We start from the raw sequence: 21,057 nt of genomic DNA on the forward strand, positions 1-21,057 counted from the left end.
TAGGCACCCATTCCAGCTATCTAATCATGTACCCATCCTGTGCTCATCAAAGTGGTTTCTGAGCAATTTGGCAATCACAGCAAAGTGACAGCAATTCAGCTTTGTTTTTAACGCTATTTCTTTTTATTTATTCTTCGTAACTATAAGGTTCGTTAGCAAAATAACCCTTATACCTAAGTGGAGTTAATATAATGCATCTTATTCTGATGACAGACAACAGTTGAATGATGTAGTGTAGTATTTCAGAATCTTTGGAAAAAGAGATTTTTCTCCTCTGAATCAGGCTCTCTAAGCTGTGCACAAAATCTCCTCTTCTATCAGTTAGGTTTGTGCTGGTAGTCTGCAATAAAGCAGTAAAGCTAAAAGTTGTAATGGAGGCACTTCGGATAAATATGGAACAGCAACAAGAGGCAATGCAAAAGCGGATACGCTCCCACTGTTGCCTCCTACTCAAAATCTTCCCAGAGGCCCTACATTATAATTGAACATACTTCTAAATCAGGGGTTCTCAAATTTCATTGCACCACGACCCCCTTCTGATAACAACAATTACTATAGGACCCCAGGTAGGGGGGGCTGAAGCCTGAGCCCAAGCCCCATCACCCCGGGCGGGAGGCCAAAGCCCAAGGGCTTCAGCCCCAGGCAGGGGGCCTCTATCCCAGGGGTCTCAAACTCAAATGACCACGAGGACCACATGAGGACTAGTACATTGGCCCGAGGGCCGCATCACTGACACCCCCACCCCCGCTGCCCCTGCCCCAACTCCACCCCTTCCATGAGGCCCCGCCCCTGCCCCGCCTCTTCCCACCCCTTCCCTACCCCCATTCCAACCCTTTCCCTGAAGTCCCCACCCCAACTCTGCCCCCTCTCTGCCCCCAGGGGGTGCAGGAGGGGTGCGGGGTATGGTGGGGGCTCAGGGCAGGGAGTTGAGGTGCAGGGTGCAGCAGGGGGCTCAGGGCAGGGGGTTGGGGTGCAGGAGGGAGTGCGGGGTATGGTAGAGGGTTGGGGTGCGGGCAGGGGGTTGGGGTGCAGGCAGGGGGCTCAGGGCAGGGACTTGGGGTTACCTAGAGCGGCTCCGGGATGGCAGCTCCCTGCCTGCCAGCTCCGCTCAGCAGCCAGAACCATGTCCCTGCGGCCCAGGGGAGGGAGGGGGGTGGGTGGGGGCACAGGGCTCCGTGCGCTGCTTTTGTTGCTCCTCCAGGTACCTCCCCCGAAGCTCCCATTGGCTGCGGTTCCCCGTTCTTGGCCAATGGGAGCTGCGTGGGGCGGTGCCTGGAAGCCAGGGCAACACACGGAGCCCTCTGCCCCTCCCCCCTGGGCCGCAGGGACGTTGTGCCGGCCACTTCAAGGAGCGGCGGGGGGCAAGCCCGCCGGTTGGATTCGGCCCGCAGGCTGTAGTTTGCTCACCCCTGGCCTGGAGGTGGGCCGGGGGGCGGGGGGGGAGCACAGGCTGCAGGAAATGTGGCCCGCGTGTTTGAGACCTCTGCTCTAACCTGAGCCCCTCCACCCAGGGCTGAAGCCCTCAAGCTTCAGCCCTGGGAGCTGGGGCTCGGGCTTTGGCCCCAAGCCCCAGAAAGTCTACGCCATCCCTGGCGCCCCCACTTTGGGGTCCCGACCCACAGTCTGAGAACCATTATTCTAAATCAAATCTAGCTGAAATGCAGCCAGTCTACTCATCTAGTACCCTCTGCTGGGCTATTCCTGGTGCAGCTCCGGCAGCAGGGCCAGTCTATTAACCCCTGTCTGACACAAAAGGTGCTGTGACTGCAATGCAGCTTCAGTTGGACCTGGAGGGAGGGGGAGACAGACACAGACTGGAAAAAAAAACAAAACTAAAAAGCAAAAAGTTGACATTGTTATGAAATATCAAAAAATCCCTCCATTTCCAAAAATAAAGCTAGTTGCTCAAGTTACATTATCCTACAGTCATGAAGATATTTCTGTTAAACTAAGAATATCTGGGATAACTATGTAGAGGATAACCTGTTACTGCATGATGCAGATTGTGGAGCTACAAAAGAATGTCTTTATGCAGTATAGTTTGTAAAAGTAGTAACGCTTTAAAATAAAAAATCGTGTCCAAAAAACAATAGAAAATATTTTTTTCTCTTCTCAGTTAAGAATTATTTCAAGGTAGATTGCAAAGTGTTCCAGGCAGTGACCTTGCTAAAATTCATCTCAATTTAAGGCATATCAACATGAACAGAGAAGGCGGCTATAAATATGGCCCCTTAAGCATGCACAGGTAATACTGATACATGTTGAAATGTTGCTTCTCTAGATTGTGCATTAAGGCAAAGAGAGCGGAGACTTTTAGTCTTCAGTAGGAGTTCATTTTAATTCTTCTGTGTAGACAGCAGGTAAAAATCATCCCACAGCTCTGTGTTTAAAACAAAACAAAAATAAATTATTGCACCACGTCAGTAGTGGATGGGAAATACTAATGCATTTTAGAAGATCTAATCCAATTTCATTGAACCAAAAGAAAATTTTTAAAAGGCCTTTTTATTTGCATAGTAATCAAATTTCCATTCAGTCAGATATGGATTTTGTTTTTCCATTAATACCTTATTGACAAACAGAACTCTAAAATGTCAGCAACAACGATTCCTTATACAGAACAAAACGAGCTCTTATGATGCTTGATTTCTATGTCCGCCACAGGGGTGGACTTTAGGCCGAAGCTCACTGCACATCCAGGGGCCCTTCTTCCTGCTGCCAGACAATTGATGGCTCTGGTAAGGTACTGCTTGTTGACCTGCACCCCTGCGAGGTGCCAAGCACGTCCTGGGAGGCTCTGAAAGCTACCACTCCCACTTAAGTCAATGCATCTCATCCTGCTGCCACTGTGAAGTCAGTGTGAATGTCCACATTGATTTTAGTGTGGGCAGCATTAGGGCTAACAGCTCAGCATCTCAGACCAGATTCATTGACCACCTGCTGTCCCAGCACTCTTAGACCCCTGTTCCCTGCTCAGCTTCTTCCCATTCATCTGCACTCAGGACTGACACACACTGTGCTGGAAACCAGCTCTTCCCCCTATACTTTGCTCTCTGCACTCTGCATTGGATCAGCCTTTGCCGTTGCTTGGCAGCTGGGGGATATTGTTGGTGTACGGAGGTCAGGAGTCTAGTCACAGGTAAGATGAGGCTGGATGGTATCCTGCCTGTCCTACTTTGCCCAAAACACAGGTGCTGTCCTGCCCCCAACACATCTGCATGTCAGCTATTTCCTTTCAAAGTGGGACAAGAGAAGCACCAACCACCTAATCCTCGTTCCTCAACGTATGATTTCCGTTGGTGTTGGGAGCGTGGCGGAGGCTTATGGGATCAGGCCCTGTCAAGGAGAGCCAGGTCAACAGATTTCTCAAAGACAGCACCTGTGTCCTGACTGGAGTCCTTGGCATTCATCTCCTCCGCTGTTTTTTTTCTTACCTTTGTCTTGTTTGTTACAGTAGGTTAATTTCTGGCAGCTATTTTTCCATGCTCCAGAATGTTAACATCACCATTCTATTTATAGTTCCTGTGCTGACACTTGGTAATGAAAATATATTTTCACGACTTGTATGCGGTTCTCTGGCTTTCTCCTTTTCACCCCCCTTGACCCTATTGCTTATTTCTTGGATGAACGAGACTTTTCATGCTGCCAGGCAAAATTAGATGAGGAGTATTTCCAAGTTGAAAATGATTTAACCACCCCCCAAACCAGTCTCATTTAAATTTATGAGACCAATCTGATTGTTCCTTGAGCACTGACCATATTATCAGAACTCTGGATATCTCCAGAGATGTAGATTAATAAAGAACTGCAGAGATTAGGCAAAAAAAAATCCCGTTTCAAATCCAGATCTTGCCTGTGCTTAGACAGAACATATAGAGAAGCCTAACCATAGCGAGGTTAGGCAGCTGGAACGTCATTCAGAGGAAAGTAGACACAGAATCTTGGTCTTGGGGCTTAGCAAACAGGCAAAGGTGCAAATGATATTTTACGCTTTAGTGCATTTCTGAGCTGTAAATCAGCCCAATGCAGAGGACCCAGGCCAGGCCACACCCACCACTTAAACCCAAGTGGCCAAATCCTGATCCTGCTGACATTGATGACAAATTTTCATTGACTTTGAGAATGGGATTTGGTGCTAAAGCACAAATCTGGGTCCCCGCACCTTTTCTCTGTAGCTAGGCCAGGCCTAGGACAGATGTGGGGGAGACGGGTGAGGAGTATTCTTCCCCAGACTATGGGGCAGTTGAGGAGATGCTCCACAAAAGTGACTTCGGTCTGATGGTCATGGTAGCCACCGTTGGGCCTTATGCAGTCCTCTGTGGGGCAAAGGACCAGAGGACCTAAACTGGATGGGACTCTCTGGCAGCCCATGCAGCGATGAGCACTGTGCTGAGCATGAAGTCTGCTCCTCTGGCATGGCTCACCCTCCCAGTCCCCCCCTTCGCAACAGGACTCCATTACTCCCACTGCGTGTGGCCCAGATCTCTACCCTATCATGCAGCACTTCAGTGATGTGGGGGCCCTGAAGTGGCTGCCTCTGCTCTGGGGAAAATTTCATCTTGAATGCTAGAGAATCTCAGCGAGTTTGCTCATTTGCTAAAGCAGGGCATTCACCCTTTGAATGTGCATGCAGTGCATGTGGATCTGCTGTCATGTCCATTTTCTGCCTCAGCTGCTGTTACTAATAAGGCTTTGATGCACTGGGTCACATCTTGATGTAATTGCAGTCAGACTTTCTTGGCAGGTCATTTAAACAGAACATCGCCATGAAGCTGAAGCAGGTGCTTGTTTTCCAGGTCCATGACAAGGGGCGGGGGGGGAGGAGGGAGCTGTCAACTGAGCAAGGGAGGGAGCTGCAAAACCTCTACAACCAACTCACAGACAAGACAGCTTATTACTAGTTTGACAGTGCACAGTAAACACATAGGGCCTGATTCTCATTTATACCAAAGCCACTTTATACAGCTCTAGGAGTGGAAAGGGGCCTTAGAGTGAGTGTAAATGTCATTTACTCCCCCTTTAAGGTCTCTCTGCACTGTAGAGCAGCCTTTGTGTATATGAAAATCCGGCCCACAAACCCTGAAAGCGCTGCTGGACTGCACGCAGAGGCTCGGCTCTAAACAGAAATAACAAAAAGACCTTTTTGTTGCAGGAGAGAGTTCAGACTGAGGTCCAGGCCTGGCAATCAGAGATGGCTCCACGCACCACTGAGTTGAAAAAAAGCACACAACTGATTACTGCTGGTGCCCTGGCTTCGTTATTATTTGTATGGCAGTGGCATCTACGTGCTCCAGTGAAGGAGCAGCGGCCCATTGGGCTAGGCCCAGTACACACACATATAAGAGCTCACAATCTACGTCTATGATGAGAAACGACAGGTGGATACAGCAAAGAGATGGGGAACACAAGTTAACAGTCAGATGGCCACAATCTGATCCAAAGACCGTTGAAGTCAATGGAAAGACTCCAATTTACTTCAGTGGGCTTAGGATCCGTCCCCTCATGCACAGAAATCATATTGGCATCTTTGGGTGGGGAATGACCCTTTTTTAGTTTTGCTTCCTCTCAAGGTCACTTCTAGGCCTATGATTCTGTGATGCGTGTTACCATCATGTATTACACATGCCCTGTGCCAAAGGCATCTGTGATACCTGCTAGGGATCCGACCACCTTGTCTGCTGCCTGACTCATTTTAAAACAACACCTTTATTGGCTCATTTTAAGTTCTGTAATTATCTGTGTGCAGGTCAGATTCCATGATGCTTTGGGGACTAGCCAGGGTCTGACTCTCATGCTGCCTGACTTTAATGGGTTATTACACTTTAATGAGCTCCTCCATGCTGCTCTGTGGGCTGCTGAGCAAACAGGAACCGGGTGAGGGTGTACTGCTTTCGAGATCAGCAATTTTTGCAGCTCAAAAAGGCAAAACCCGAAATTGTTCTCAAAAGCTCGTCTGCTTGAAATTCGAAGTCCAGCTACCTCATGTGCCATCAACAATAGTCAAAAGCACATTTGACATGTGGCACTTTTTATACTTGCCAGCAAAGAGGAAAGTTAATGCCAGAGGTGGTTGAGCAATTATTATGTCACGTTTTCTTATACTAGGTAATGGTGCCCAATACGCTCCATAAGATGCTACAGCCATCAGATGCATTTTTGGGGAGGAAGTACCGTCTAACTGTTAGAGCAAGGATGATGAAGGGGAAGTCAAGCTAGAGGGAGAGAAGGCAGGCTGGTAGGAAGTTCTGAAGTGGTGGCGGTGGCAATAACAGCAGTGGTTGTGCAGTGGGAGTGGGACTGTGCAAACCACAACATCAGTTCAGGTTTGTTAACCACTTGTGAACCTTGGCTAATGTTCATGAACATGTTAGAACTGAACATAAGAACAGCCATACTGGATCAGACCAATGGTTCATCTAGCCCAGTATCCTGTCTTCTGACAGTGGCCAATGCCAGGTGCCCCAGAGGGAATGAACAGAACAGGTAATCATCAGGTGATCCATCTCCTGTTGCCCATTCCCAGCTTCTGGAAAACAGAGGCTAGGGACACCATCCCTGCCCATCCTGGCTCATAGCCATTGATGGACCTATCCTCCAGGAACTTTAGTTCTTTTTTGAACCCTGTTATCGTCTTGGCCTTCACAACATCCTCTGGCAAGGAGTTCCACAGGTTGACTGTGCGTTATGTGAAGAAATATTTCCTTTTGTTTGTTTTAAACCTGCTGCCTATTAAGCCTGGATTCCACCTGCTTTTGAAGGGGGTCACTGGGAGTCTTTCCATTAACTTCAATATCCTATGTGAGCGTTTTGCTCTGTCCTATGGAGAATGCATTGTGCCGATAAAAGTTTGTGTCATTTGGAACAGGATAACTTTGATTCCTCTGGGCTTCCACTGGCTGAACTCCTTCTCCAGTCATATAAAATTCATCTTTAATATGTAGTCTTACCCTTTGCAGGTGGATTTAAGGTTCCCAATTCAGAAGACTCCCATCCCCACACAAGAGTTTCAGTACAAATTCTTCTTTAAATACCTCACTTTTTTCCTTTCCTCCTCTGAGTTTTATGTATGATTCCTAACCACATTTCTAGTATCCCTGCCCAACTGATCAAGATCAATCAGTAGGATACAACACTTAAAATTATCTGAAAAATATCAAGACATTATATTTATATTACTACTGACATTTCCAACTGGACCATGTCACTAAGGATGATTACAGGCCTTATTATTATTATTTACTCCCACTTTAAGGCGCCTTTACCCAGGCCAGAGGGGTGTGAAGGGGCCTTAGTGTTAATAAGAATCAAGCCTTATGGCAATTGCATGTAAAAGAAAAATTAAACTCATAGTAAAAGTTAGACAATTCCAGAAAATCTATTCCAGTTCTAATGACATCAAAAACATCATCAAATTAGTTCTGCTGGTAATTGAAGAGATTTTATCTTTGTTTAGGGCTTGATCCTGCAATGAGGAATCCTTACTTAAAAGAGTACAGTGGCCTTAAACGTTTATAGGAACATAAAGTTGTATCCAGACCCCACTGAAGTTAATGTGTGCTTTGATGCTGACTTCAATGGGATCAGGATTTCTCCCATATGAACTGACATACAAAATAAGCCCAATATTCTGTTGCTGACAGTAATTCCAAGGAAGATACAAGAAACTGTGAAATGGACAATTAAGGAATAACCAGCCCATAGGGAAAATTTCTAAGCGTGAAGGTTTATATCCCTTGTAATTTATTTTATCCTGTCTAATGTGACTGTGGTTCTTCTCATTATCTGTATAAACATCCAATCCTTTTTTTGGAATCCTGCTAAGCTCTTGGCGTTTGCAATTAGGTAACGTTACGGCCGGAATCCCGATAGCAAAAGGAATACTTGGAGAATTCTACTAACATTGCTGTACTGTTAGTTAGCTACAAAAGCCATTCAAAAGTAAAAGGGAGCCACTGTAGACCCATTGACTTCAGTGGAATTGCTCCTGTAAGGGTTGGTCTTGGAAGGGTAGGTTTGCAACATTAGGCCCTATGTTATGTTTTACAAACATTTAATAATCCTTAGTGCTTATTTGCTCTTACACAACTCCACAAAGGCAGGCAAATCACATGCAAAGCCATTGCAAGCTCGCCTTTCAGTTATAGGTTGTGCAGTGCAGAAAGAGCCAATGCCTTTTACCAAGCATCCAAGAAAACCAAAAAGAATCATGCAAGATGGTCACAAGCCACAAGAGCATTCCCAGGCATGCATTTAAAAGAATAGCACACGCACCATACCATAGTAGGGGTAAAGAAGGCTAACCAGTCACATTACAGAATAAGCATCTTCTTCCTCTTCCATATAGAGAATATAGATAAAACAGGTGGTCAGGCCTGCACCAAGCAGCTAGTACACCATAAACAAAAACAGTCAGGAAAACAAGTTAGATTGGATTGGGCAGATTAGCTCAGTACAATAATGTCAAAGGATTGAACTAGCTGCCCCCTATGCATTCCAAATTAGCACATGACACAATCTCTAATTTCCTCGCGACAAGGATTGGAGCTGACCACAGGAAAGTAGCAATTTGGGCTTTTCCTACACATAGCTGCGTGTTTGGAAACAGAGAGATCGTCAAAAGTTTTCACCCTTTGATGATAAAATAAGGAAATTAAAATAGCAAGCAGCTGTTTCGATAGTTTAAATCATTCAGTCTTCAAAATGAATACAAATTCATTTACAGTTCAGCAGAATCACACAAAGGTTCCCATCCAGCAAAGCACTTGAACGCGTACTTAACTTTAAGCACACGAATCATTGAATTGACTTCAATGGGACTGCTTGAGCAGCAAGCTGCTACTCAATGTGAGTAATTTGCACAAGTCAGTTATTCACAACAGTGCAGTCGTTAGCACAAATGAACAAGACTCTACTGTAACTGGGTTTTTGAAACTGTACAATATTACTTTCTTAAATCCTATTGCTTTCTCTGTAGATAAACTACTCCTCAGAGAGAACCGTGGGAACCTAAACTACCTGGGAGTTTTCTCTCACCTGACTATCCAAGATACAACCTTTGGCTTCTTTCTGCCATTTGAAAAATAAAAATTAAACATTGATTACCTTTTATTTAACATCAGGAAAATAACTGCCTACTTGAGCGGAAGCTAGATAATGTTGAGATTCATGAAATCAAGTACTATCTTTCTTGCAAGTTGTCTGGATAGACCCCATTTCTCCACCCCTCATCTGGCCTATTTAGTGCCACTCATGGCTGCAATGCCTGCTATAGGTGAGGTAGGTACATAGGCCTCATTTGAAGCCCATCATAGTTGATGGAAGGACTCCCATTATGGACTATACTGAGGGACCATAGTGAATGCGCCATTAAAGCAGCAACTGGCCTTGGAAAAGAGAGCTATGGTTGATTCATAAAAAACTCCATGCAAGTGCATTCACATTCAGCTTTGGCATCAAATGGGCATACAGCTTGTTTCTACCACACAAAACAACTCTTCAAGATTAATAGACTAGCGTGAATTTAGGCAGCTGGAAAGCAAAGCATGAGAAAACATCATCTGCTGCAAAACAAGTGTTTTGTGGGGACAAAGTGTAACCTTATAAAATGAATATTAAAACTTCATGAGAATTAAAACAGCATGGAATGCACCATCCTCCTAAATGATTGTTAGACATACAGAATAAAAGAAACATGCATATCGGTGATAGGAGGAGGCAGTTCCTCTTACAATTTACACCACTGATTTTGGATGTGAGCTTGAACTTTGAGAGGTCAACAACAGAAAGGCAGAAGCAGAGTGACGCTGTATTATACAAGGCATTAAGTCTTTATTTAGACTTTGGTGGGGGTGAAACTAAGGGATAAATGTCCTGTGGAGCTTGACTGTGCTTTGTGTGCTTCCTTGTCTGTTGTTCATTCCTATCAGTTTGAGCACTTGTTTGTTGATTGGATTAGAAAAGCCATGGGTGGGCAGAGTGCACCGTAGCAGATATCAAGCTGTGAAAGACCTTATCCGTGATGCGTGACAAATCAGAAGAGCTCCTGAAAACTCCCAGGTTTGCTGACCATTGCCATTTCTGGATGATAAGCCACTGGAGGGCAAGAGTGAGGTGGCTGAACTGAATTAGAATAAGCGCTAGATTATGACTTTCCTGTATAATTAGAGGTGTGCAAAATATTTGAAACCAGAAATGAGAAACATTAGCAATTTACAGGGTTTTTGTTTTTTTTTCAAAAAAAGAACTTGCTAGAAGTAGAGTGAGACTTATTTAATGGAGAAAAAGACTGTTTTTACCGTTCACAATGAAGCAGTGGGAAATGGTGGCCAACCCTAACAACCAGTGTGTATATGGAGAACTTAAGCTATGCATCTCACCCCAGTATGTAAGTAGAGCATATGTTCAGTGCAGCGTATAACTGAGCACACGGGACACATTCAGTAATACTTTGCCTGCACATTTTCAACACTGAAAAGTGAGCTTGGTTGCAAATCGGATCAGAAGGTCTATAACTTTGCCACCACCTGAATTTATTATTTTGTTTTAGTCACACCCCTCACTGTGCATGAGTCGGGCCTAAGACATGAGAACATTATTGCATCCTGGTAAGGAACAGGCCAGATTTGCTGCTGTTGCTGCTGCAGATGCTCTTCTGTATGTGCAATTGTGAATATACTTCTGCATCTAAACGCTGACTGCTCTTTTACTCCGCCTGCTCCTGAGGTAAGCTCACCTCTTCTGATCTAGTCCCTGCTTGGCATAAACTCCACTGTAAACACTTCATGGCCCTCTTGCTTAATGAAAAGTTGGTAAAAAAAAAAAAATGATGGCACTTGATTTATTGCTGTTCTCAATGGACACACAACACAACTTGCTAAGGCTCAACATGGCTATGCAAGCAAGTAAGGCGGGGTGCATTTGTGTGGACTACCCATAGCACTAATTGAAGCAAGAGCGGGGAATCAAACTTCACAGAATGGCTACCTCTCCCCTGCACAGGTGGGTAAGAGGGGCTGGGGAGAATACAGAGCTTTGGCTCTAATGCTAATGTGCTTGCCTGTGTAGCCTGCCAACATACCAAGTATAGGCCTGATGCAATTTCTTTCTTCCTGGAAACAGAGGGGAGTCTGGGAGAGAGATTGTGACTCTTTCAGTCACACTTTTCCCCAGGTTGCTTGTGGGGCAGCAGAACAATATGCTGCAGGTCATGACATGATAATCTAGCTCTAAATCTCAACAGGCATGTGGCCCAGGGGTCAAACCACTGGCTACTTATGGATGAGCATCGCTGGGTCAGCTTTGACCGAAGAAACTTGGGGGCAGGGAGATGGGAGAGTCAGCAGTAGTCGCGTCATATATTTCACCCTGTCTTTCCTGCCCTCTTTCCTCACTTACAATGTACAAAAGAAAAAAATCAGACAGCTAATATTCCATGGCTGCTGAAATTTCTGAGTGTGCAAACCAGACGCTCAATATTTTGCAGAGAAATGAATTTTCAGTGACACGAAACTTCCTGAAATGAAAATGGTGAAATTTTTAAACTAAAGCACCCCACCCCCACCTCTACTTTGGCACAGTTCTAGTTATCACCTAGGAAAGTAGAAGAAAATGAAGTTTGCCTTAGTATAAGGAAGTAAGCTTTGCCTTAGTATAAGGAAGTAAGTGTGCCCTTGTTGCCAAGAAGGCCAATGGCATTTTGGGATGTATAAGTAGGGGCATAGCGAGCAGATCAAGGGATGTGATTGTTCCCCTCTATTCGACATTGGTGAGGCCTCCTCTGGAGTACTGTGTCCAGTTTTGGGCCCCACACTACAAGAAGGATGTGGATAAATTGGAGAGAGTCCAGCGAAGGGCAACAAAAATGATTGGGGTCTGGAACACATGACTTATGAGGAGAGGCTGAGGGAACTGGGATTGTTTAGTCTGCAGAAGTGAAGAATGAGGGGGGATTTGATAGCTGTTTTCAACTACTTGAGAGGTGGTTCCAGAGAGGATGGTTCTAGACTATTCTCAGTGGTAGAAGAGGACAGGACAAGGAGTAATGGTCTCAAGTTGCAGTGGGGGAGGTTTCGGTTGGATATTAGGAAAAACTTTTTCACTAGGAGGGTGGTGAAACACTGGAATGCGTTACCTAGGGAGGTGGTAGAATCTCCTTCCTTAGAAGTTTTTAAGGTCAGGCTTGACAAAGCCCTGGCTGGGATGATTTAATTGGGGATTGGTCCTGCTTTGAGCAGGGGGTTGGACTAGATGACCTCCTGAGGTCCCTTCTAACCCTGATATTCTATGATTCTAAGCAGGTGAATGGCACTGATTTTTTTGCCTCCAGTGCATAACAGGAAGGGAAGCGCTCCTTAAAGCTGAAAATGAGTGGATGAGTTACATAGCGATAAAGAGGAAAAAACGAACACACAGATGGTCATACCGGAACACAGGAGCATTAGTAGAGTGCTGTATTGACAGGAAACAATACCCAAAAGTGCAGCAAAAACATGTTCAGTCCAGCTAATACCTGATGAGCCCAAAGAGACCATAAAGAAGGTACGTATACAAGCTAAAGGTCTCAAAAGCGCCTAAGTCAAAGTTCCATTTTTAAAAGTGACCTAGGGTATGTGTCTATTGCAATTAAACACCTGTGGCTGGCAAATGCCAGCTGACTTCAGCTCGGGGGGCTCAGGCTAAGGGGCTGTTTAATTGTGGGGTAGACATTTGGGCTTGGGCTGGAGACCAAGCTCTAGGACCCTGCAGGGTTAACCAGACACTTTGCCTGTGAGCCCGAGTCAGCTGGCACAGGCCAGCTGCGGGTTTTTAATTGCAGCACAGTCATACCCTTAGGGACTTGAGTCTAAGTCCCATTAAGTTTCAATGAGAATTAGCCTCCTAAGTACCTACGGTCAAGATTTTCAGGAGTAACTATTGATTTTGGGTGCTGCCCACCCATCATCTAATCTAACCCCTTTAAGGTTTGAGCACCCAAATACTGAAGCTTGCAAAATCACTAGTCACTTCTGATCGTGTTGGTCTATGCCCAGAGGTAGATATTTGTAGGATTCGGCTGTAAAATGGTACCTTCTTGCGCCTCCTTTGTCTATGGTTCACACTGGCTTCTATACTGACAGACATTTTTAGTACCTTGAGTCCTGCAGAGCCTACTCTCCCTCAGCAGCATGATTAGCAGCTGAATTCTGATTGCAAGGATCTTTATTACCGGAGATGGCTTCACAGCCAGAACCACAAAGCTTGATTTTCAGATCAGGGAAACAAATCATGTACATTTTAAATTGAGCAAATACTCTCCAAATCGTAAATATGTGAGCCCTGAGAGACTAATGATAGTAGTTAATAATGACATGTATGGACCGGGCGCAACATGTGCGATAACATGCTTAAGAACACACGGGCGTACGAGACTCAGCTAAAAGGGAATATTACCACTACTACTTTTCACTTGCACATATGAAAGGCACAGTGTATCCCAAAGTAATTAATTGTGCTTCGAAGGCTGAGCCAAAGTCCACTGAAGTAATGACTCTAATGGACCCTAAGACCCCAGTGGGAGCGATTATCCCCATTTTACTGAGCTAAACAGAGGCACAGAGATGTTACGTGACTTGCCCAAAGTCACACAAACACAATCGTGGCAGAGGCAGGAACAGAATCCTGGAGTTCCACTTCCTGCTTCTTTGCTCTAGCTGCCTATTAGCATGATGCTGTATCTCAGGCAGACAAAAAATACTTGTGCAGAATGGACAGGACAGCAGACAGTGGAGAGGCATAAATAAGAAAAGGAAACAAAGACGGAGTGAAAGGTTCATAGAATCATAGAATATCAGGGTTGGAAGGGACCCCAGAAGGTCATCTAGTCCAACCCCCTGCTCAAAGCAGGACCGATCCCCAGTTAAATCATCCCAGCCAGGGCTTTGTCAAGCCTGACCTTAAAAACTTCTAAGGAAGGAGATTCCACCACCTCCCTAGGTAACGCATTCCAGTGTTTCACCACCCTCCTAGTGAAAAAGTTTTTCCTAATATCCAACCGAAACCTCCCCCACTGCAACTTGAGACCATTACTCCTTGTTCTGTCATCAGCTACCACTGAGAACAGTCTAGATCTATCCTCTTTGGAACCCCCTCTCAGGTAGTTGAAAGCAGCTATCAAATCCCCCCTCATTCTTCTCTTCTGCAGACTAAACAATCTCAGTTCCCTCAGCCTCTCCTCGTAACTCATGTGTTCCAGTCCCCTAATAATTTTTGTTGCCCTCTGCTGGACTCTTTCTGATTTTTCCACATCCTTCTTGTAGTGTGAGGCCCAGAACTGGACACAGTACTCCAGATGAAGCCTCACCAGTGTCGAATAGAGGGGAACGATCACATCCCTCAATCTGCTGGCAGTGCCCCTACTTATATATCCCAAAATGCCATTGGCCTTCTTCAACAAGGGCACGCTGTTGACTCATATCCAGCTTCTCGTCCACTGTAACCCCTAGGTCCTTTTCTGCAGAACTGCTGCCGAGCCATTCGGTCCCTAGTCTGTAGCGGTGCATGGGATTCTTCCGTCCTAAGTGCAGGACTCTGCACTTGTCCTTGTTGAATCTCGTCAGATTTCTTTTGGCCCAATCCTCCAATTTGTCTAGGTCCTTCTGTATCCTATCCCTACCCTCCAGTGTATCTACCTCTCCTCCCAGTTTAGTGTCATCTGCAAACTTTCTGAGGGCGCAATCTACACCATCCTCCAGATCATTTATGAAGATATTGAACAAAACCGGCCCCAGGACCGACCCTTGGGGCACTCCACTTGATACCGGCTGCCAACTAGACATGGAGCCATTGATCACTACCCGTTGAGCCCGACAATCTAGCCAGCTTTCTATCCACCTTATAGTCCAAGGTTAAGTGGAATGATCAGTATTTTACATTATGTGACTGGAAATCCCTCCAAGCTGCACACCCGATGAATTAAAAAGACTGAAGGCACTTTCTATGTGCTGGGCAGCTTGTGGTTAGACTGAGAGTGTGCAGAAGACTCTTACATCCCTGTGTTTTAGTGTCTCCTCCCATTTGTCCCAGTGGCCTGTCTACCATCACCAAGAAGACACTGATGAAGCTCTGTGTGCAGTGCTGAAGTTCAGAGCAAGCTCCTGGGGGAATTTCACTGCCTAACTGTGGCTGAAACCTAACTGTTTCAAAAGAAGAAAAACTAAAATTCGTTAATGGAGCAAGAAAAAGATTAAGAACCACAATCTCCATCATGCTGCTCTCTTCCACCTGCACGTGGGAGAAGGATGCCTCAGATCACACATTCAGCTGCTCCAACCAGGTTCAAGCTAGGGAAAGTAAGGAGACTTGTGGGTAAGACCCTGGAGTGGGACTCAGGAAAAAGGCTGTCTGGAAAACAACAATTCTGTTTCATGAATGGTTTTGAGGTTTTGAAATTTGGTTTCTTTCTGCAGCAGAATGAGACTGTTTGAAATTTGTCATGGAAAAAAAAAAGGGTGAGACACTCTTCAGCCCAGAATAGCAGGGTGGGCAGGGACCTAACTTAGGATGTAGAGAACTCAGGTTGAAGCCCCTGTTCCAAATCAGGCAGAGCAGGGAATAAAACCTGGGTCTCCCACATCCCAGGTGAAGGCCATGAGTTCAGGTCCCTGCTCTGCCTGACTTGAACCTGGGCCTCCCCACATCCCAAGTGAGTGCCCTACCTATAGGTCAGAGGTTCCAAAACTTTTCTTATTGTGTACCCCCTTCCAGATCTACCAGCTGCATGCATACTCCTACTCTTCTCGTCACGATACTTTGGGTGTTCTTCTTAACACTACCTGCTTTTAGTCATCCATCCATATTTCACTGTTACATACAGATATAGTTACAGTGCGACGTATAAAACTGAACACAGTTCAGAAAACTCCCCCCCCTCCCCCCCGCTTGCTAAGTTCTGAGCTCAGTTAGACTGAACACTTGCTGGGCAACTGAACCCATTCTGCATGGAGACTGGAGGTGAGGGCTCTCTATGTCAGCATCTCTGTGTATCTGTGTTCTCACTGGTACATCTTGAAGTAAATTAACTACCATTTTTTAAATAATAAATTCCCACAGAGTTTTAAAGCTTCATCTGAGTAACCTATTATGAAAATGCAATAAATAAAATAATCAATAAAATCCACCATTACACAATTGCGCCTGCGTACCCCCAGAGATGTCACATGTACTACAGTGTGGGAACCCCTGTTACGCTCTTCAGGAGTCTCTTTCCATCTCTCTCCTCCTCCATTCTCTCCGTCTTTCTCCCTCCTTCTGCAGTCTGGAATTGAGACAGTTCCCAATGAAGTTTTCATCAAAACTTGTTTCCATGAAACATTTTTGTTTAGACAAATTGGCATTTTTTTTTGACAGAAAAAAGTTTTGCTGGACATTTTTCAACCAGCTCTACTCAAAAGAACAGGACTCCGGTCCAGTCAAACTTGCAGCTGGGTGACCTTGGGCAAGTCATGTAACCTGTCCATGCTTCAGTTCCCCTTCTGTAAAAGGAGGCGCGTGATGCTTCCCTTCCTCACAGAGGTGCTGTGGGGATAAATCCATTGTCTGTGACGGGCTCCAAAACTGAACTGATGGGGCCATATAAACAAGTACATCGTAAGGAGAACTAGATCAAACACACAGCCTCAGAGGGGCATAAGCAGCATTTTATTTAATAATGATTGATTCTTATTAGAAGGCCTCTGTAGTTAACGCACTGGAGTGTAAGGAGGTGCTGTGAGACATGGCTCATGGAAATGGAATTGAAATAAGATCACATAATTTACGTTCCTCTTAATCATCACCCCTAATGGCCTACACCTGATAATGCTTCCTTGGCACAATACCATAGGCCCTGTCTGACTGAGTTAACGTGTTTGGCAGCTGTAGGACTATGCAGAGTATAGCACAGCATGTCACAGGCCCGCAGGCAGAGTCAGGGTTTATGTTATTTTATTTTAATCTGGGGTTAAAAGAAACCTGGGGAAATAATAAAGTAGCAATTTCAGCTTAAAGCCTTCATTTTCATTTTAAGAAGTAAGCCTGGCAGTTAGCTACCACAATCCCATTGAAAGTCCTTTAGAAATCCCCAGGGAGTTAGGCACCCAACTCTCACTGAATTTCAGTGGGATTTGGGCACCTCACTCATTTTGGTTCCTTTGAAAATCGCAGCCTCTGTATTCTGGGGTTTATGTGTAAACTGCTCAATACAAATAATCCAGTAAATGCGTAGCTCCAAGGCCCATTGCATCATCAAAGCACGTTTCTTCATGCAGGGCCACTACCATCCGTGATAACATTTATGTTCCAACCAGGGATGAGAGTGCTCCAGCTGCCCCTCCCTGTGAGCTCACATAGCAGGAGCTCACATAGCGCCAATGCTGGCTGTTTATTGCAAGCTAGCTGAGAGCCAGCCTTGAAATTTAAGCATCTGGCCTCCTGGTTAGCAGTGATGCACCACCACTGACCAACAGCGTGGCCAGCTTTCCAAAATGACAATATGGCACGTGTGTCATGGTGAGCACACGGAAAGTATGAGTGGGGTCGTGGCGTTAGGCACAAGAAGGGCTTGGCAGCCAGGGAGTAAGGGAAAGGGGAAAAAAATGCGCCCATTCCTCCTTCACCTTACCCTGTGTATTTGATTCTGGGGGTGGGATTTTAAAAAGCGCTCAGCTTTGGTGTAACTCTTGCTCAATGGTAATCGATGACTTCAGTGGGAGCAGAGTTAGGCCAACACTGAGTGCTTTAGAAAATCCCATACTAAGTGTATCGGGGGGGACTTACTTGAGAGCTTGTATAGAGTAGCTGACTGGGAGGCGTCATGGCAGGTGGGAATGGGAAGTCACCAACGCGTGACAGAGTTGGGGTGGAGGCTTCAAGCCACATATGTGGAGAAGCCAGTCTATCATCACTTTCACCAGATCCCCTGGCTGGAGAGAGGGTGGCGGAATGGGGCTCCTGGTGCAGTATAAACATGTTGGCATTTTCTGAACATTAATAATGAATCCTCACCGTTGTGTGTTAATGATCTCAGTGCTGTACAAGACACACAAATAAAGACAGGCTTGGCCCTACAGAGCATAGAGTCTAAGAGACCTGCCCAAGGTTACAAAGAAGGTGAGCATCAGGGCCAGGTTAGAGCTCCTGACTCACAGGTCTTTAACCAGTCCACCAGGCAATGCTTAACACGTAGTTTGCAAAACTCAGGAGCAGAAAAGCTGGCATTTCTTGTGGTCTCTTGTGGCAAACAGGCTGATTGTTGGGATGCTCCACACTGCAAAACTGGGCTACAAGATGCTGGGCTTCAGGGACCATTTGTGATTCAGGGAGAAATTTCTGCTGAGGTGATTTGCCACGTGATTCTGGATCCCCGGCAAGTGATCGGCCACAAGGGCAATGTTTTTTGCCAGTGCAAAACTGCCAGAACTTGATTGCCTCCTGACACAGCACATTGAAATGTGCTCCCCACATTTGTTCACATAATACATCATATTGTCAGTAAGGATATGCACCTCCGAGTCCCTGATGTGATCTCAAAGGGCCTGACCGGCATTGTAGATGACATGAAGTTCCAGGACCACTGATATGCAGAGAAGCTTCCAGTTCCAACCACAGGCCTTGAGTCCACTTCCCAACCTATTAAGGAGGCACTGGTGACAATCAATCCAGGTTGGTAGGGACTGCAGAAAGGGAACACCCTGGCACACATTGTCCTGAACTATCTATCTACATAAAAGAGTCCAGGATCAGCAGAGGAAGTCAGATGATACTGTCCAAGGGATGATGATGCAGATGATAGATTCTGGCTGTGGCATCCGCCATGGCCAGAGCTAACGGCAATGAGGTTTTGGCCACTGTACAGTCTTCTGCACTAAATGCCTAGAGAGTTCTGGCAACAGGTCCACGAACTTAGACGTGGATGCCCAATTGACAGTCATATTTAGAGAGCAATACCAGCTGGTTTGCGATGCACATTTGCAGGAAAGAGAAGGTATAAATCTTCCTCTCCATTAAATCCATCCTCTTAGATTCTTTGTTCTTAGGGGTGGACTAATACCTTCCCTGCTGTGCCCTGTCATTTGCTGCAGTCACCACCAGAGAGTTAGGGGCAGGGTGGGAGAAGTAACCCTCAAAACCCTGTATGGGAATGAAGTGCCACTTCTCCAAATGTTTCACTGTGGGAGGCAATGCAGCCGGAGAATTCCACAGGGCCTTTGCAGGTCCCAAAAGAGCCTCATTTATTGGGAGGGCTATTCTCCCAGGAGCTCATGATTGGAGAATATCCAGTATCTTATGTGTATTCTCCTGCAGGGATTGTGCCTTTGGATACCCAAAGTAGTGACCCTATACCTCAGGAGGGCCGGGTATGCCTTGAAGTCCTCAGGCACAGAGGGATAAGACAATTCCTGCATGGTAGAGTCAACTAGGGAGGAGGAGGAGGAGGTTTTCTGAGCAAGCTATGGGTCCTATTCAGGACTTAAATACTCATTGAGTATTTCCTAGAGCTCCCCATACTCCCCCTCCCATTTGGGGCTCTCGTTTCAGCTGCGGGTAGAGGGTCTCAGGGCTTCAGCCTTGCGGAGCCCTGTGGACCCCCTGCATCTGGCTCATGGCCCTCCAGAGGGCTGAGGACCTCTGGTTGAAAACCAACAGCAACAGGCTGGAGTCAAGGGAAAATATTTAACGGAGTGTTGCCCTGAACAGCTCTGGCTGAATTTAAGCCATGGTCCTATTCTTGCACTACACTACAGGATCTGGTCTGAATACCCTTGGAGGTCCAGGAGGAATGGGCTCAGGGGTTGCTTGCAGCTGAGATGGTTTGGGAGAGGAAGTCACTGTCAGATCTGGTGATCTCGCTCTGGAGCGGATCAAGAAGCGAGACTGCAGGGACTGAGGAGCATCCTAAGCGGGCCACTGGGCATATGGATAAGGCATTGGTAGCCAGCTGGCACTGGGCCAGGAGTTCCTGTCCTGAATGCAGGACAGATGCCATTCTCAATACCGATGGTACTGGGCCTCGTGCAAGCCTCGACTCCCCAGTCTGAGGCCTGGGTGGTGCGAGCTGCAGGGCACAACAGAGGATGAGGTGGTAGAAGTCATGGCACCAGTGAACTCTTGAACCAGTGGAGAGTCTGGGACTGAGAGGCAAAGCGGGTCTGATGCCTCCTGATATGCTGCCAGCATGGAAACAGTTGGCATCGGTGTTAACGTCATCAGTACCAGACTCAACGGATGCCCCAGGGCCGGAACCGGAGTCGATGGTACGGGTTCTTGCTGCTCTCAGTGCAGTACTGGGGGGTGGGTGGGGACAGACCTGTTCCTTCCCACGTGCCAAAGGGACAACGGTACTGGTCAGCACTCCTCTTAGAAGATGAGAAATCTCCCCCAGCCTCGGAATGGTCCCGATTCATTTTATGGGACTTCTTAATTCCTGTACCAGAGGAAGGAGAATGACTCCTGAGCATGGGTGACTGCCGATCAGACGTGGACTTCTTGGACTGTTCCAGCAGGTCTGCTTCAGCCACAAGTCTCTTGCCACCTGAGCCCTCTTGGTGAGCGACTTGCATATGGAGCACTGCTTTTTAATGCGTTCTTCACTGAGACACAACAAGCACCTTGTGTGGGGATCGCTGTTTGGGATGCCCCCCCCCCCACACCAGACAATGCCTGACCCCTGGTGAAAGCATCGCACCGGGCAGCCAACTACTATTGCTATTACTAACACAACACTTAAACTACGGTACTACTAACTACTGTCTCAGACCGAAAGCATGAGGAGGAAACCGCCACACGGAGCTCTGACTCGAGCCGTGGGCAGGGAGAGGGAATGGGGAGGATTGCAGTGGCCCCACCCTTATAGAGCCGGAGGAGGGGTTAGGGTTGCAGGGCATGAGCATTGCCCCTCGGGTATTGCTAGGCAAAGTACTCTGGCTCTATTGTGCTGGGTGTGCGCACACCTAAGTAGAGTACACGGCGGCATCTACTCAGTGAATAATAAATACGAATATTTTGGAAAACCCCGGCAAACAAACTTGCCTGATGGCCTTACAG

The 21,057-nt window shown here is 46.4% G+C and overlaps 1 protein-coding gene across 17 annotated transcripts in view; it reads right to left on the reverse strand.

The window, feature by feature from the left end:
- TSPAN11 (tetraspanin 11) overlaps window positions 1–21,057 on the reverse strand; it is a 219,821-nt gene that overhangs the window by 52,522 nt on the left and 146,242 nt on the right. Inside the window, exons 9-10 of one of the 17 annotated variants that reach the window (XM_073314430.1) lie at window positions 8,277–8,385; window positions 896–2,380 (exon numbers count right to left, since the gene is read on the reverse strand). The exons of 11 other annotated variants lie outside the window; for them this stretch is intronic. In XM_073314430.1, coding sequence (XP_073170531.1) covers window positions 8,305–8,385 — 81 coding nt within the window. In that variant the 3' untranslated portion in view covers window positions 896–2,380; window positions 8,277–8,304. Of the gene's footprint in view, window positions 1–895; window positions 2,381–2,405; window positions 5,208–8,134; window positions 8,386–21,057 lie in introns of those variants that run through there. 5 more of the 17 variants (XM_073314439.1, XM_073314449.1, XM_073314414.1 and 2 more) reach the window with 5 other exon arrangements.

Source organism: Lepidochelys kempii, chromosome 1 (genome assembly GCF_965140265.1).
Source record: "Lepidochelys kempii isolate rLepKem1 chromosome 1, rLepKem1.hap2, whole genome shotgun sequence".
Classification (NCBI taxonomy): domain Eukaryota; kingdom Metazoa; phylum Chordata; order Testudines; family Cheloniidae; genus Lepidochelys; species Lepidochelys kempii.